The 17,051-nt window shown below is 38.4% G+C and overlaps 1 protein-coding gene across 1 annotated transcript in view; it reads right to left on the bottom strand.

Moving 5' to 3' along the window:
* Nucleotides 1-12,543: 12,543 nt before the first annotated feature.
* The window catches only part of LOC142840377 (fibronectin type III domain containing protein 3C1-like), a 39,806-nt gene continuing 35,298 nt past the window's right edge, over nucleotides 12,544-17,051 (bottom strand). The window contains exons 19-22 of the mRNA XM_075956929.1: nucleotides 16,624-16,839; nucleotides 15,990-16,156; nucleotides 13,560-13,681; nucleotides 12,544-12,801 (exon numbers count right to left, since the gene is read on the bottom strand). Coding sequence (XP_075813044.1) covers nucleotides 12,544-12,801; nucleotides 13,560-13,681; nucleotides 15,990-16,156; nucleotides 16,624-16,839 — 763 coding nt within the window. The remainder of the gene's footprint in view (nucleotides 12,802-13,559; nucleotides 13,682-15,989; nucleotides 16,157-16,623; nucleotides 16,840-17,051) is intronic.

The raw sequence follows: 17,051 nt of genomic DNA, 5'->3' as shown, positions 1-17,051 counted from the left end.
AAATGGCCCGAGGCACAAGATTAGTAATTCTGAAAATTTGGATGTAACAAAGACAAACAAAAATGAAAGTTTATCATATATACGTATAGAGGAAAAACTGTGTGTATGTGTGTGTGTATTTGTATGTTTGTGTTTAATACCATCCCTAGATCTGCAATATCCGAGGCAAGAAAAACCACATCCCTCTTCATCAGAACTGTGTATCATCAGACTTGCATATAGTACATCTAGGAAGGTGAACATCCAAACTGGCTAATTTCTTTGCTTGTAGTTTATGGACTGACAGAGTAGAATATATTAAATTTTATATCTGTATGTTATTTGAATATGAATACAACTAAGCAAAAATGCACTTTGTATTTGGAGAAAATAGCAATATTTAATTTTATATTTTATACAGTTTTATTAATATCTTTATTAATCCAGTTAGTAGATTTGAAACTCTATTGTCTTCAAGTGCACATCCCTAAAAATGAGAAGGAACATTTGTAGAAAGTATGATTGGGTTCTGTACCATGAGAGGCCAGTTCATCTACTGTCAAAAACTTTTTTTCATTTGTTCATAAAATGTTTCACTTATATCTGAACCAGGAGCAGTAACTTAACTACAAAGAGCAACCAAAGGAGCTTTGCGATAATTTATATATTTTTGAATGTCTAATTCAACAACTGTTCTTTTCTTTATTTCTTTTCTTTTGACAGTTGTTGGTTTGAGACAGGGTCTTGCTATGTAGCTCAGGCTGGCCTTGAACTCACCAATGTAGTACAGACAGGCTTTAAACTTGTGATTTTCATGTCTCAGCTTCCCAAATGCTGCAATTACAGACATTGATCACAGTGTCTGTGTGGTAGCTGTGTTTTCAACTCAATACTAGAGTCTTATGAGAGGTGACCAAACTGGATTTGGTCTCCATATGTCTTTCTACCATGCCCAATTTTATGTTCTTTTCTGTATATTTTGGAGCATGCTTTATTTTGGTTATTGCTCTTTCTATTGTAAGGTGTGTATCTTGAAAGAGATCAGAAGGACCCAAGCTCTTACAAGAGCATTTGGCTAGGATTTAAGCACTACTAGATAAAATTCATTGAAGAAATATGTTATTTTCAAGTTTATATTTGTTGTCAGCAATTCTTAATTATTTTTTCTCTTTTATCCTTTTAAAGAATTGACTTATTATTTATGTGTGCCTGCTTGAGTATATGCACTGCCTTAGTGCAGGAGCTCCTGGAGGTCAGAGGACTTCGGATCCCCTAGAATAGGAGTTGCAGGTGATTGAGAACCATTTGATGTGGCTGTTGGATACCAATAGCAGTTAAGTGCTCTCAACTGCTGAGTCATCTCTTGAGATCTGTTCCTTTCCCTAAAGACTGAAGACTTCAGGCACCCGCAGTTGGGTTATTGAATTGAATAGCTATCTGACTCTCCCTTTCTGGCACCCTGTCTTAAGGGCAACTTCCAGGGAGTGGAATTGGGTGACTCAGGTTGAGGCCAAAATGGAGGTCAGATGGGAAATATAACTTTTTGTCCAGGTTTTTCAAGACTGTCAGAACTAGACTTTCATTATCATGGTGCCAAGCACATCTACAGTTTGGGCATTTTCTCAGAGGCTGCACAAACTATCAGTCAAACCCTTACTTCTTAGGTAATTGTTTCAACTCTCCTCCTAACAACTGTGACCACCTTAAACACTTAACGATTGCCTGAAAAACTCCTAGTCAGTTAAGGCACCCAGAAGATCCTGATCTAGGTACCGATGACCTGAGATTTCCTTCCAGCCATTGGGACCATTGTGTTTGTCAAACCTTGGACTTGCTTCAGTAAAATTTGCTTCAATCATGGCAACACCAGACCCTCGGAAACAGTTCTGGAAGACTCCCATTGGATCACGACAGCTTCAGGTAACCCTTATATGTGTGGGCAAAAGTAGTGACAGTCACTATGGAAAGCAGATCATCTGTGTTCTATTGATAGTAGAGACAGCGCTGTTTTTTAACTTTTATTTATTTTTGGCCACTGTTTACAGCTCAGCTGTTTTCACCTATTATTTAAGATTTTCTTATGTCAAAACTATTTAGGAACAATGTTTCTCATGCTAAAATCGTGACAATACATGCAGTGGGGTGATGACTCATCTGGGGTTGAGGAGATGACTGAGCAGGTTAAAACACTCATCCTGCAGGTAAGATAACCCGAGTTCCATCCCCGAACCCACATTTCTAAAGCGTCGGATGTGGTGGAGAACATCTGTAATCCCAGTCCTGGTATGATGACATGGGCAGTGAGACAAGGGAATTGTTAGGAAGTTTGTGAGCCAGCTAGCCTGGGTCCTGAAACACAACAGCAGGGAAAGCAAGAGAGCCCCTCACCTTCCAGAACTCAGGAGGCAGAGGTAGGTAGATCTCCCTTGTGGAATATTATTTTAAGATGTGTTACATTTGTTTATGCTGTGGAACACTTGCTTTAATGATGCAAAGATGTGTTGCATTTCAGGAGGCAGACATAGGCAGATCTCTGTTGTGGAATATTATTTTAAGATGGGTTATATTTGTTTATGCTGTGGAAAATTTGCTTCGCTGATGCCAAGATGTGTTGCATGTTTTTAATGTTGCCGTTGTTTAACTCTGTAAGGCTGTGTTGCTTTGCCTGTCTAAAACAACTGATTAGTCTAATGAAGAGCTCAACAGCCAATAGCAAGGCAGGAGAAAGGATAGGCAGAATTGGCAGGCAGAGAGAATAAATAGGAAGAGAGATCTAGGAGAAAAAGAACAGAGAGAACGGAGAGGAGGTCATCGGGGGCAGTCACCCAGCTATATAGCAACCCACGAAGTAAGAAAGTAAAGTATACAGAAATAGAAAAAAGTAAAATCCCAGAGGCAAAAGATAGATGGGATAATTTAAGAAAAACTGGCTGGAAACTATCCAAGCTGAGGTCAGGCATATATAATTAAGAATAAGCCTTCATGTACAATTTATTTGGGAACTAGGTAGTGGACCCCACAAAGAACTAAAAGAATAAAGATTTTTTTTTTAAAAAAAACAAATCTCTGAATTTGAGGCTAACCTGGTCTACAGAGCGATTTCCAGGACAGACATGACCGCACAGAGGAATTCTGTCTCAAAAATAAAGAGGGGGTGGGATACAGACAGAAAGATTGACTTCACACATCACAAAACTCACCTATTTATAGATTCAATAGATTTTAGTCTAGTCAGAGAATTATGTGACCATTAAACTGTCAATTTTGGAACCTTTCCCTAATTCTACAAAGAAACCTTACTCTAGGAATTACCTGAATCAAAAATCTTGGAGTTTCAGTGTGGCTGGTAGTTACTACTATTTTCTTTCTTTCTTTCTTTCTTTCTTTCTTTCTTTCTTTCTTTCTTTCTTTCTTTCTTTCTTTCTTTCTTTCTTTTTTCTGAGATAGAGTTTCTCTATTTAGCTTTAGAGCTTGTCCTGGAACTACCTCTTGTAGACCAGGCTGACCTCAAACTCACAGAAATCTGTCTGCCTCTTCCTCCAGAATGCTGGGATTAAAGGCATACACCACCACTACCCACTACTATTCTTAGAAGCCACCAGAGGTCTGAATAAAGAGTAACATCATGGAGTCTACACGAATGGGTCTCTAAATGGTGGCTTTGCATTGCTCTTGGAGAATAGGCAGGGAGAGAGAAGAGAGACAGGCAACTAGCACCACGTATTATGGAAGAAGGTGTGTGTCAATTTAGCTTCATTGGCAAACAGGCAGGAAAGTTGGGAGCCCAGTCTACTAGGTGAATGCCTGCCTTTCAGTTTTGATCCTGCCCATTCCTGAAGCCATTTGGATGTGGTACAGAGCTCGAAACTGTGACTGGGCTCTGTCTCTGGTACAGCAAAGCTAAACTTGCATTTAAAAATGGATGTCGGGCTGGAGAGATGGCTCAGAGATTGAGAGCTTTGCCTGCTCTTCCAATGGTCCTGAGTTCAATTCCCAGCAACCACATGGTGGCTCACAACCATCTGTAGTGGGGTCTGGTGCCCTCTTGTGGCCTGCAGGCATACATGTAGACAGAATATTGTATACATAATAAATAAATATTATAAAAAAATAAAAAAAATAAAAATGGATGTCGTGGCAACCCCAAATTATTAGTGTGTATGGTGTATGTGCACATGTGTGGATGTGGGCTCCTGCTTGTTCAATAACAAGCCAGAGGATGTTGGATGCCATGCTCTAAACATAACATTGCAAGCATTCACTACAGGGACCCCAAACCAGATTTTTGTTGCATTAAATAGTACTTCTACTCCCAATACTGTCTGCCTCATTAGGACATTACTTATTGTAGTGACATCAGGCTTATCCTTGCCTACTACATGCTAACTTCTTTTGTGCTTTTGGAGATAGTTGTTAGAGTTTTTGAGATACTAACAACTGTCATCCACTCCGTAGATCATGCTTTCTTGAGAATGCTACCCTGACTTCGAGGAGCACAGACTGATTCCCTCTTCATATAAGCTTTGTGAATTGCAGTTTCCTCACTGAGAATAATACAACTAAAAAGTGGTTCCATGTTTCTCTCTGCAACTAGCAGAAGTCCTAAATGGGACTGTTTTGCTCTGGAAACCTAACAAGCTAGTCTAAATTCATGATCTATAATACTAAGAAGAACAATAGATAATAGTGTAACTCAGTAACCAGAGTTGTTACGATGGGTTTTCACAGAGCACCTGATTTCCCCTTGGATAGTCAGGAGAAAATCTGTACTACTGTAAATATTTCATATTGTACTTACACCAACACTATAGGACAAACAGTGTAGCCTGAGACTATCCAGAGAGAAAAACAAATTGGCCCTCTAAAAAAGATCCAGCTGGATTTTGGGACATAATTTATATTATAAGACTCAAGTTTCAAAATATAAGCTCCTGGCTTTGAGATCTGTAATGAGAACCAATAATTATTCTGTTTCTGGTAATAGCCTGTATTACGGTTTGGTGCTGGACCATATCCAGGAGTGCTGCAAAACCACTGTTCATGTTAGATAGCCCAGCAAGTTACCCTGTGTACTAGCTAATATAATGCCAACTTGACACAAGCTAGAGTTACTGAAAGGGGAACCTCAGTTGAGAAAATGCCTACATAAGATCCAGCTGTAAGGCATTTTATTTCTGGATTGATGGGGGAGTGCTCAGCATATTTGTGGGTGGTATCATCCCTGGGTTGGTGGTCCTGGGTTCTATAAAAAAACAGACTGAGCAAGCCCTGGGAAGCAAATCAGTACGCTGCACCCCTCCGTGGCCTCTGCATCAGTTTCTGTATCTAGCCCTGCTTGATTTCCTGTCCTGACTTCTTTCAGTGATCGACTATGATATGGAAATGTAAGTCAAATAAACCCTTTCTTCTCCACTTGCTTTTGTCTATCGTGTTTCATCACAGGAAAAGAAACCCTAATTAGGACACCCTGCAACAAGAGAATGGAAGATGAACCCACATCTAGGCTAGACTATGGTTACTTGACACTCTTCTGAGTTTGGCCAGAAAAATCTTGGCTATGGTGAAAATTTGATTATATTGGGTTGAGGTTCTGTGGTTTGATTTTAGCTAAAAGAAGGAACTGTCCTAGACAACCATCACTTGACATCGAGAGGCTTTTCTATTACAGTAAGTACTGAGTGTGGTTAGGTGTTTGCCTGGTACATAATGAGAGGTCATGTCATGCAACAATGTGAGTTTAGATTCTTACCATACACCAAAAAAATATAGATTTAAATATGAGAGCTAAAACTATAGAACTTTTAAAGGAAGCATTACAAGAGCTTTCAGACCTTCTACTACATAATTCATCTTTGTATATGCTATCAAAATACATAATATATTTTAATTGGCAAATCAGATTCCTTCCAAGTTATTTTCTGAGCCTTAAGAGGCATCATTTAAAAATTGATTGCTGCATGTGGATATTCAATTGTCTTAGTGCCATTTGTTAATAAAAGATAATTTCTTTCTTGAATTGTTTTGTGAGTCTTTACTGAAAATCAACTGATCAAAATTTTAAGTTTTTAAAAAAATTTTTACTTTGTATCATTCATCTATATATCTATCCTTATGTCATTATTGAAATGTCCTAATCATTGTAGCTTTATAATCACTTTTGTTGGGACAAGATCTCTCTATATAGCTATAGATGGCCTTAAACTCATGGAAATCCCCCTGCCTCTGCTATCCAAGTGCTGTAATTAAAGCTTGTGCCACCACAACTGGAAGTGATCACGTTTGAAATTAAAAAGGTGTAATCTTCAAACTTTTATTATCTATAGTCTTTATTCTGTGTGTTTTCATTATATTACTTGCGGGAGAATTGTCTGTATTCTGTCAATTATGTTTTAAATAAATGCTGATTGGCCAGGCAGGAAGTATAGGTGGGAAAACCAAACAGGAAATGGAAATGATGCAATGAGAACAGGAGAATTCTGGGAAGGAGGAAGTTGATTCCTCCCATTCCTGCCCAGACCACCAAAGTAGCAGGATGTAATCTGCCCCACTGAAAAAGGTACTGAGCCATGTGGCTAATATAGATAAGAACAATGGGTTAATATAAGCTACAAGAGCTAGTAAGTAGCCTGACCTAATGGTCCAATCAGCTTTATAGAGATCTCTGTGTGATTTTATTTGGGGCTTGCCGGCTGTGGGGTACTGGACGGGACAGAAATCACAACAAATAGGACCCTCCATGTTACAATTACTGAATCAGGTTACATCCAAAAGTGGCATATGGTTATGGGGTTAACTAACTGCTTTTGGATTAAATATGAGGCTTGACTTAGGAGAGATTTTCTGCTTGTCACTTTAGACCTTGTCAAAAGCTCATGAGTAAAGAGGTCTTGTAAGAGAACCCATTGTTGTTAAATGACCGCACTATCAATCTGTTTTCTAAATAATTATGTTTATACTCATCAATTTGTGTTGCTCTCAAATTTGGTCAGAGAAACTTTTTTTTCTCTTTTTTCTGAAGTATAGGCTCCCATGAAAGTTCCATGTATAACCAACTGTGAACGAAGCATGAGTGATCATCTGTGGATGAATCATGTTTATCAATCTCTGCCAATTATGGCTCAAGGAATATCTTGGAAGACTGTAAAGAGGGTAAGAGCTGGGAGATGAGGAGAGCTGTGAAAAGCTGAGCTCTGGACATGACATGGCTACCACACACATCTGCATCAGCTCACACCAGTTGTGCCCACCTGCACAAGATCAAGCCAGTTAAAAACTCCATCCTGGTTGGGAGAAGCATTCTCACATCCCTACTCCTATTGGAGGTGCTATTGACAGTTGATGGCTGTTGAAGGAGAGAGAGTTACACTTTTTGGGGTAATGTGGCTGCTGGTAGCCCACACACATATGGGAAACACTAATTAGATTCAAGAAACTATTAATAGCAAGAAAGGAAGACATGATGTTGTGTGTGAAGGGGGTAGTGACATAAGGGGGAATTGAAGGGAGATAGTGGCGGATGAATATGGTCAAAATACACTGTTTAACTTTATTTATTTTACATACCAACCACAGTTTCCCTTCCCTCCTCTCATCCTCTTCCCTCCCCCACCTTCCTTTTACACCTCCAGCCCCCATTCACTCCTTTTCCTTCTCTATTCAGAGGGGTTAAGGCAGTCAACAAAACACGGCATAACAAGTTGAGTAAGGACCAAATTCCTCCCCCTTGCATCAAGGCTGGTCAAGGCATCTCACAATAGGGAATATATTCCAAAAAGTAAGCTAATGTATCAGAGACAGTTACTGGTCCCAGTACTAGGGACCCCACAACAGACCAAGCTACACAACTGTCACCTACATGCAGCAGGCTTAGGTCGGTCCCATGACGGCTTTCTGTTAGTCCAGAGTTTGTGAGCTCACTGTTTAAATCTTAATAAATAAATCTTAGGTATGTTTTATGGCCCAGAGTGTGGTTCACTTTAGTGAATACTTCATCTGAGCTCATATAAAATATACATGTATATGTATATGAACAGTAGAATATATGTATACATACACACATATCTATATATCTATATATGTATTCATAGATACAGGTATCAATTGTGATGAATTGGCTGGTGGTACAGTGGAGTTCATTTATTCTATGCACTTTATTTTCTGCCTTCCCTGTCTATCTTAGTAAAGGGTGTTGAGGTTTCCAAGGAGAATAGTGGATTTGTTTCTTTTTCATAGTTATTTTATCAATGTTTGTCTCATTTGTATTTTGGAATTCTGTCCATTGTTAGGTGTATGCAAATTAAGGATAAAGGATTAGAGAATCATTCCTTTTGCCATTATGTAGTATCCTTGACAATTTTCCTTAGTCTAAAGCCTTTATTGCCAGAAATATAGATAGATGCTCCTGCCATTTTCTGCATGATCCATCTCTGTGTATCTCTTTGCTTTTATTTATGTCTTTACAATTAAACTGTCATTTTGTAGACAATATATAGTTGGGCCTTATTTTTAATTCTTATTGCTAATCTCTTAACATATTCATATAGTTATTGTTATTTTGTTTTTCATTCATAGTAAATATATAAAGTTTTCAAACCATGTTTATTACATTAGAATATTCTGAATTTGAATATAGTTATCTGTACTTGTGAATTTTATTCCTTGTAATTTCTTCTTGTTCATTATTTTTTGTCTAAAGTAGTCTCTAACAATTCATAGAGGACAAGTCTGATGAACCTAAATTTGCTTGGTCTTTACTGTCTAGGAAACTTTATTTTTCCTTTATTTGTAGAGAATAGCTTCATTGGGTACTAGTATTCTGAATTGATGAGGTTTTTGTTGTTGTTGTTTTTGTTATTGTTATTTAGTACTGTGAAAGTCTTTGCCTACTCTCTCCTTGTCTTCAGTTTATGCCAAGAACTCTGATCTTATGTGAACTGGGTACCTTTAAATGTTATTTTTCCTTATTCATTGATAGTACTTTTTTTTTTTAACCATTTGTCTTTGTAACTGGATTGTACAATATCTTGGGATAGATTCAGTTGAGTTGAACCTAAGTGGTGAGCTTTGATCTTCCTCTATGATAAGTTGTATGTTTGTCTTGAAAATCCCTCCTCCTCTTCTTGATTTCTTTTGTTAGCTCGGAACTCCCAGGGATCTGCCTTCCTCTGCCTCCTGAGTGCCGGGATTAAAGGTGCATGCCACCACTCTGGGGCTTTTTTTAAAGAAAAATATTTGTTTTTATTTTATATATATGGATGTTTTGCCTGTATGTATATCTTGGCACCATGAGTGTGCCATGCTGAAAAGGCCAGAAGAGAATATTGGATCCTCTGGAACTGGAGTTAAAAGACTTGTGAGCATCCTTGTGGGTGCTGGGAAAGAAACCAAGGTTCCCAGTAAGAACATCAAATACACTGAGCCATCTCTCTCTCTACCACCTCATTATCTTTTTGAATAACCTTTCTACCCCTTTGGCATTCTTGTCGCTCTTGCTTTTGTGACTAAATTTTGCTCTTCTCATGCTGTATCAGAGATCCCATATGCTTTCTTCACTTCTCTTAGTTTTCTTTCTCATGCCATCATGTATTTTCAAGTAGCCTGTCTTAAAACTTCCTCATTTTGTTTCCTGTTTGATCTATTTTACATTTTCTATCATGTTTTAAATTTCAGTTAGTATAAATTCAGCAGTTCAAGAACCTTCGCAGGCTGTGTGTGGTGGTAATTTCACATGTATTCTCCTAGCACTCAGGAGGCAGAACTCAGTAGATTTTGAGCAATTTCTCAGCCTGTGCATAAACAACAACAACAACAAAATCAAAAAAGAATTTGTTTTTGTCTTTGATTAAAAAAATCACTGTGTTTAAATTAGTTCATTATTCTATTGGTTTATTTCTTTGTTCTCCTGAAGTTCATTGAGTTTCTTTAAAGTAGCTGTCTTGAAGTTTTGGTATGTAGATTTTCAGGCATGGGCTATTTTTTTTCATCTCAATTGAATTTAATAGGAAAGCAGATTCAAGTAGTTCAATACTTTGAGTCATCCAATAGTTTGGGTAGCTATGTTGTGAGGGTAGGATTTAGTAATTGTTTACGAACACAAGGAAACCTTCAGCTGTCCAAGACTTTTCAAAGTGATCACTTGCTTCCCTGATTTATTTACTTGTGAAAGTTTTTATTGATTCTTATAAAGTGAAATTTGTTTTTCTAGAATTGGGAGGGGGACTTGATTGGGGGAGGGGGAGGGAAATGGGAGGCGATGGCGGGGAAGAGACAGAAATCTTAAATCAATAAATAAAAAGTTTATTATGTTAGTTATACTGTATATTGTTAAAATAACGAAGCTATTATAATTGGAAACTCTGTCTCAAACTCTAATATAATGTGGCTAGTAAAACTTTGTAGACAATGTATTCCTTTCTGCACTCAGGCATGGGTTATTATGTAGCAATTTCTTGAGTCTTATTTTTGTTTAGGAAGTGAAGTACTGGTTCTTGGAAAGTCCTTGGTGCTTGTTGGTGTTTAACAGTGTCTTCAATGAAGTATTAGGAACCTTGTAAAAATTTTCACCATCTGATTTTCTCAATCCAGAAACTGTGGCTGTGTTTTTGAGTCTATGATCATTTCTTTTTTTTCAACTTTAGTAAATATAGTCTCCTCTAGAGGAGTATTATCTTTTTAACAATTAGCTAATTTTAAAATCTATCTTTTCTCATTTTACATACCAATCCCAGTTCCCACTCCCTACCATCCTTCCACTCCTTCACCTTCCCTCCAATCCATCCCCCATCCAATCCTCAGAGAAGGTAAGGGTTCCCATGGGAGTCAACAAAGTCTAGCACATTGCTTTGAGGCAGGACCAAGGCTCTCCTCACTATATCTAGACTGGGCAAGGTATCCCTCCAAAGAGAATGGGATCCAAGAAGCCAGTACAAGCGGGAGGGCTAAATTCTGGTCTTACTGCCAGTGGCCCACAGTCTACTCCACCCATACAACTGTCACCCATATTCAGAGGGCATAGTTTGCTCCTATGCTGGTTCCCTTGCTGTCAGGCCTGAGTTGGTAGGCTCCTGTTAGTTCAGGTAAGCTGTTTCTATGGGTATTCTCATCATGGTCTTGATCTCTCTGCTTGTATTTTCAGTCCTCCCACTCTTCAACTGGACTTTGGGAGATCATCCCAATGCTCTGCTGTGGATCTCTGCATCTGCTTTCTGTAATGGATGCAACCAGAAAAAAAAACTATCCTGAGTGATGATACCCAGACCCAAAAGACAGGCATGGTATGTACTCACTCATAAGTGGATACTAGCTGTAAAACAAAGGATAACGAGCCTATAGCCCATGACCCCAGAGAATCTAGGTAACAGGGAGAACCCTAAAAGATACATACATAGATGCCCCTAGGAAGGGGAAATAAACAAGATCTCCTGAGAAATTGGGAGCATGGGGATAGGGGTAGAAAGGAGGGGAAAGAAGGGAAGGCAGAAGGGGAGGAGAAAGGGAGATCTTGTATCATGCCACATTACTGAAGGGATTTATTAGCTCTTGGAGTTTCCTGGTAGAGTTTTTGGGGTCATTTATATATGCTATCATATCATCTGCAAATAACGAAAGTTTGACTTCTTCCTTTTCAATTTGAATCCCCTTGATTTCCTTTTGTTGTCTTATTGCTATAGCCAGAACTTAAAGATCTATGTTGTAGATATATGGAGAGAGTGGACAGCCTTGTCCTGTTCCTGATTTTAGTGGAATCATTTTGAGTTTCTCTCCATTTAATGTGATGTTGGTTTTGGCTTGCTGTATATTGCTTTTATTATGTTTAGATATGTTCCTTGTATCACTGATCTCTCTAAGACCTTTATTATGAAGGGGTGTTGGATCTTGTTGAATGCTATTTTTAGCATCTAAAGAGATGATCATATTTTTTTCTTAAAAGAAAAAACTAAAGTTTATTTATATGATGGATTACACTGATAGACTTTCATATTTTGAACCATCCCTGCATCTCTGGAATGAAGCCGACTTGATCATGGTGGATGATTTTTTTGAAGTGTTCTTGGGTTCAGTTTGTCAGCCTTTTATTGAGTATTTTTGCATCAATATTCATGAGTGAGATTGGTCTGCAATTTTCTTTTTTTTTTTCTGTCTACAGTGATTCTTACATCTTTTTTTTTAACTTTTATTTATTTATTTATTAAGGATTTCTGCCTCCCTCCCCATCCGCCTCCCATTTCCCTCCCCCTCCCCCGATCAAGTCACCCTCCCTCATCTGCTTGAAGAGCAATCTGGGTTCCCTGACCTGTGGGAAGCCCAAGGACCGCCCACCTCTATCCAGGTCTAGTAAGGTGAGCATCCAAACTGCCTAGGCTCCCCCAAAGCCAGTACGTGCAGTAGGATCAAAAACCCACTGCGATTGTTCCTGAGTTCACAGTGTTCCTCATTGTCCTCTATGTTCAGCTAGTCCGGATTTATCCCATGCTTTTTCAGACCCAGGCCAGCTGGCCTTGGTGAGTTCCCAATAGAACATCCCCATTGTCTCAGTTTCTTCTTTGGTTGAGTCTTCATGTGGTTTTAGTACTGATTACTCTTTTCATTCTTGTGCTTTTTATCTTTGCTATTGTGCTTGCTTCTTCTTTTGCCTCCACTCCCTTTGCTGCACCCAGACTGAAGCTTATAAGTTGACAAAAGTGCGCTGGAGCTATATGGCCCCCATACCTCTTGCATGCCATCAGAATTTTCATATTGGCGTCCAGCACAGACCTTGAAGTGATATTTTGAATTTGCAAGATAGTTGGAAAAGGAAAAGGTGGTATTTGGTCCTTTGTAAATCTAAAGGAAAAGGGATCAAATGAAAATTATAGTTTTTTCTAATTAAAACTATATTGTATAGTTTTTTACAACAAGAAAAACAAAAATTCCTTATTTTAATGAACATGTTGACAACAAAAGTAAAATTTTACTCAGTGTTTCTAATGTTCTGAGGGTATTCAGTATTTATTAGATAATTATGTTTAATAAAGCATAAAAACCCTACAACTGTTGAGAATTAATTATTTCATGTCTGGACTTGAACATGGATTGTGGTCAGTGGAATCAAGAACTACTACATAATTCAATGGTGATGAGCTAATTAAATGAATAAGCTAGATTATGTACATAAATATTACAGGTCAGATGAGGCTCTGGAATAAGATTTAGTTACTTTAAACCCCTTTGAAAGTAACATACTACCCTCTAAAAGCTCTAACCTCAACTGTACATAGAACTACAGTATTTTTTCAAGATAGGGTTTCTCTGTGTAGTCCTTGTTGTCCTGGAACTTAATCTGTAGACCAAGCTGACCTAGAACTCAGAGATCTGCCTTCCTCTGCCTCCCAAGTGCTGGGAACAAAGATGTGTGCCCATCCCCCAGTATACTTTTTTTTTGTCAACAATACAAGACCTTGTAGAGCCCAGGATACCCTCAGACTTGCTATGTAACCAAAGAGTACATTCATCGTCCTGTGTTTACCCATCAAGTGCTGAGGCTACAGTGAGGAGCTATCGTGCCTGGCAGAATATTAGAGGCTAAATGTGAAAGAATATACCTGTTCAACTTTCTTTCCAGTGAAGACTTGAAGAGAGTAAACAATGGGATCACCATTAATTGGCTCCAAGGAATCCCATTTGATTTCACAAATGTTGCTATTCAGTGGATGTAATTTAGGGGCTGGAAAAGGAAAATTGCATTTTAGAACGTTCTATTTTTTTTCTAAATGATGCTGAATACATTAAAATGACTTAAACCACACAGTCATTACAAGCACATGTAGACCTAATATGAGAAACATGTAACCATCTTTAAGAAAGATACTTATGTTGTATTTTGAGAGATGGTTTCCCTGTGTAGCTGTGACTGGTCTGGAACTTGCTATGAAGATTGGACTTAACTGTTCTAATTGTAACATGCCCCCAGACCTTAGGACAACTGACTCCAAAGTCTCTAAATGTCCTAACTTTGTTTTATGGCTTCTATAGTTCTACTTCTGGCTAACTGTTCTTGTTAAAAGTATGTCATCCCAGTACATGGTTTTTGTGCTAAAAAGCCCACCCTAAGAAAGTAAGTTCCCAAACACCTAGTGTAGTTTTGGGTTTGAATAATCTTCATAACAAACCATTTTAGAAAATTTAATGTGTAGCAATGAATGGATATTACAATGTTGGCAGCACACCATTATGGAAACCAGGAGCCTGTGTTTTGCATGTGTATAGGTATGGGTACCAGTGTGTGTTCTGGGTGCTCACAGAGACAGGGCATTGGATTCCATGGAACTGGAGTTGTGGATTTTTTGAACCACTAAGTGGGCGCTGGGAACATAACCTGAGTCCTATACAAGAGCAATCAGTGCTCTTAAGCATTGAGGCCTCTCTTCGGCTCCATGTCTTACACTTAAAACTAACAGTGCTTGAATTAGATGATCTCTAAGATATTTGAAAAATATTGATGGCAGGAGTTTTATTAATCCTTTTTAATTTTTTTTGAGACAGAGCTTCTCTGTGCAACAGTCCTGGCTGTCTTGGAACTCACTCTTTAGAACACGTTGGCCTCGAACACAAAGACCCGCATGGCTCTACCTCCCAAGTGCTGAGATTAAAGGTGTGTGCCCCCACCACCAGGATTGAAGTCTTGATAAATCTTTTCTTGCTCCTGAAGTACACAATTAAGCACTACTTTTCTGATATTTTATTAGTGAATTTTAAAAATTACTGCTGCTAATTTTAAGATTTAATTTAATTTAAATTTTAAATTATTCATCTATTTTATGTATGTGGATGTTTTGCTTACATATATGTATGTCTGCACTATGTGCCTGGTGTCTGTGGAGGACAGAAGCGGGCACTAGATCCCCTGGAACTGTAGCTACAGATGGCTGTGAGATGCCATGTAGGCACTGGGAATTGATCCTGGGTCCTCTGCAAGAGCATCTAGTGCTCCCAACTACTGAAGCATTTTTCTAGCCCCAAGATTTAATTTAATTTAATTTTTACATGTTTTTCCTGTTTTTTTGAGACCGGGTTTCTCTGTGTAGGTTTGGAGCCTGTCCTGGAACTTGCTCTGTTGCCCAGGCTGGCCTCGAACTCACAGTGATCTGCATGCTTCTGTCCCGCTGAGTGTTGCTATTAAAGGTGTGAATGACCACTGCCCCACTATTTTTTTTTATAGTTTATTTATTATTATTATGTGCATTTCTGTTTTGCCTTCAGGTATTACTATACAAGGGAGCCAGATACCCAGAATGGAGTTACAGACAGTTGTGAGCTGTCATGTGGATGCTGGGAATTGAACCCAGGTGCTTAGCAAGTGGAGCCAGGGCTCTTAATTTAATTTTTAAATCAGCAAAGAAAGTAAGAGACTTACTTTCTTTTTTATTGTGCAGGCATATTTATTTATTTATTTATTTTTATTTATTTATTTAGTATACAATATTCTTTCTGTGTGTATGCCTGCAGGCCAGAAGAGGGCAGCAGACCCCATTACACATGGTTGTGAGCCACCATGTGTTTCATGGGAATCGAACTCAGACCTTTGGAAGAACAGCCAGTTCTCTTAACCTCTGAGCCATCTCTCCAGCCCAGTAAGCGACTTTCTTATGGCGTTTTCGTATGTTTTGAGTTTGTTTAGATTCCCCATCGCCTGTGCATCTCAGTTTCCTGCTCCGTCTAACTACTTGTACTCCTCAACCTCCTGAATCCCCTTCTACTTTAATGTCATATGTGTTTCCTGCCCTTTCTACCTCTTTCCTTAGAGTCTCCCCTAGTCTTATGATTTCTATTTTCCTCACCTCTACCCATACTGACTCTCACCTAAATACATTTATATAAAATTTAGAAGTCAGAATTTCCATGAGAGAGTGCATGTGGCATTTGTGCTTCTGAGCCTTGCTGCCTCTCTTGACTTAGCATTTTCTAATTACTGCTTATATATGTGTGCTGAGGAAGCTCTAAGAAAATGTTTTGCGTCTGAGCGCATCATTTACCTTTAAGTGCACCAGGTGGGGTTTTTGTTGTAGTGAAAGTGTAGACATCAGACTGTGGTCCCTCACCAGCTTCATTACATGCCTGGATCTTAAACTTGTATTGTGTATATTCACTCAATTTTTGCACTTTGTGAGTCAGATCAGGCCCATGGTAAATGACAGAAAATCTGAGAGGAGAAAGATAAAGATTAGGGAAGCAATGTTATAATCAGCAGTTGAACCCAAAAAAGTCAAAACAAGCCAGAAAGAAAAACAAAGAAAAAGGCAAAAAGAAATCAAGTCACAAGATCAATACTGTCAGGGTGGCAGGCTTTCTCTCTTTCTTCCAAAACTTCTGTTCTCTGGTACTTACATTGCACTAGGTAAAGGAAAAGTGGTTAGGAAGAAGGGAAAATACACAGCTTATCCATGGACAAGGACTGAAAGTATTGGTGTTGTTGCTTTCATGTCGACTTCGTTCACTGAAACCACAGATTAAGATATTTCTGTGTGTGTGTGTGTGTGTGTGTGTGTGTGTGTGTGCGTGTGTGTGCGTGTGTGTGTGAAAGAGAGAGAGAGAGAGAGAATAGATGGAAAGATATAATAATTTAAAGTGTTATTATTACAGTAGATGTTAAATGGTAAAAGTGGTTACCTGCCAGATCGATCCTCCATTAATAAGTTGTAGCTTATAACTTTTTTAGCATGTGATTTTTTCCTTGATGCATTCCCCCATTTGAGTCTGAGACTCTGGTGTCCTTGGACCACACAATCAAGCTGTGGAGGCTCAGGTAGTATTGGTTTGGTTTTGCTTCTTATTGATGGGCTAAAAGGGCTTAGTCCATAATGATTAATAGCTTGAATTCTGATTCTAGTGGTAAAAATAAGTTAAAATTTATAAATTTATATTTAGTAGAGGAAATACTTTTCTTCATATAAGCCAACCCACTCTATCTCTATATAGAATGACTATTATACTGATTACAAGACAGGTTTCCAAGGTAGATCTACTATTGAAAACTATTGATGAAAGGCAGAAATGATTCTTACTAATATGAAATTTCGCCAATGAGCCAGAACTCT

Source organism: Microtus pennsylvanicus, chromosome X (assembly GCF_037038515.1).
Source record: "Microtus pennsylvanicus isolate mMicPen1 chromosome X, mMicPen1.hap1, whole genome shotgun sequence".
Classification (NCBI taxonomy): Eukaryota; Metazoa; Chordata; class Mammalia; order Rodentia; family Cricetidae; genus Microtus; species Microtus pennsylvanicus.
The sequence above is the reverse complement of the archived record's forward strand: the minus strand, read 5'-3'. Positions and strand labels throughout refer to the sequence as shown.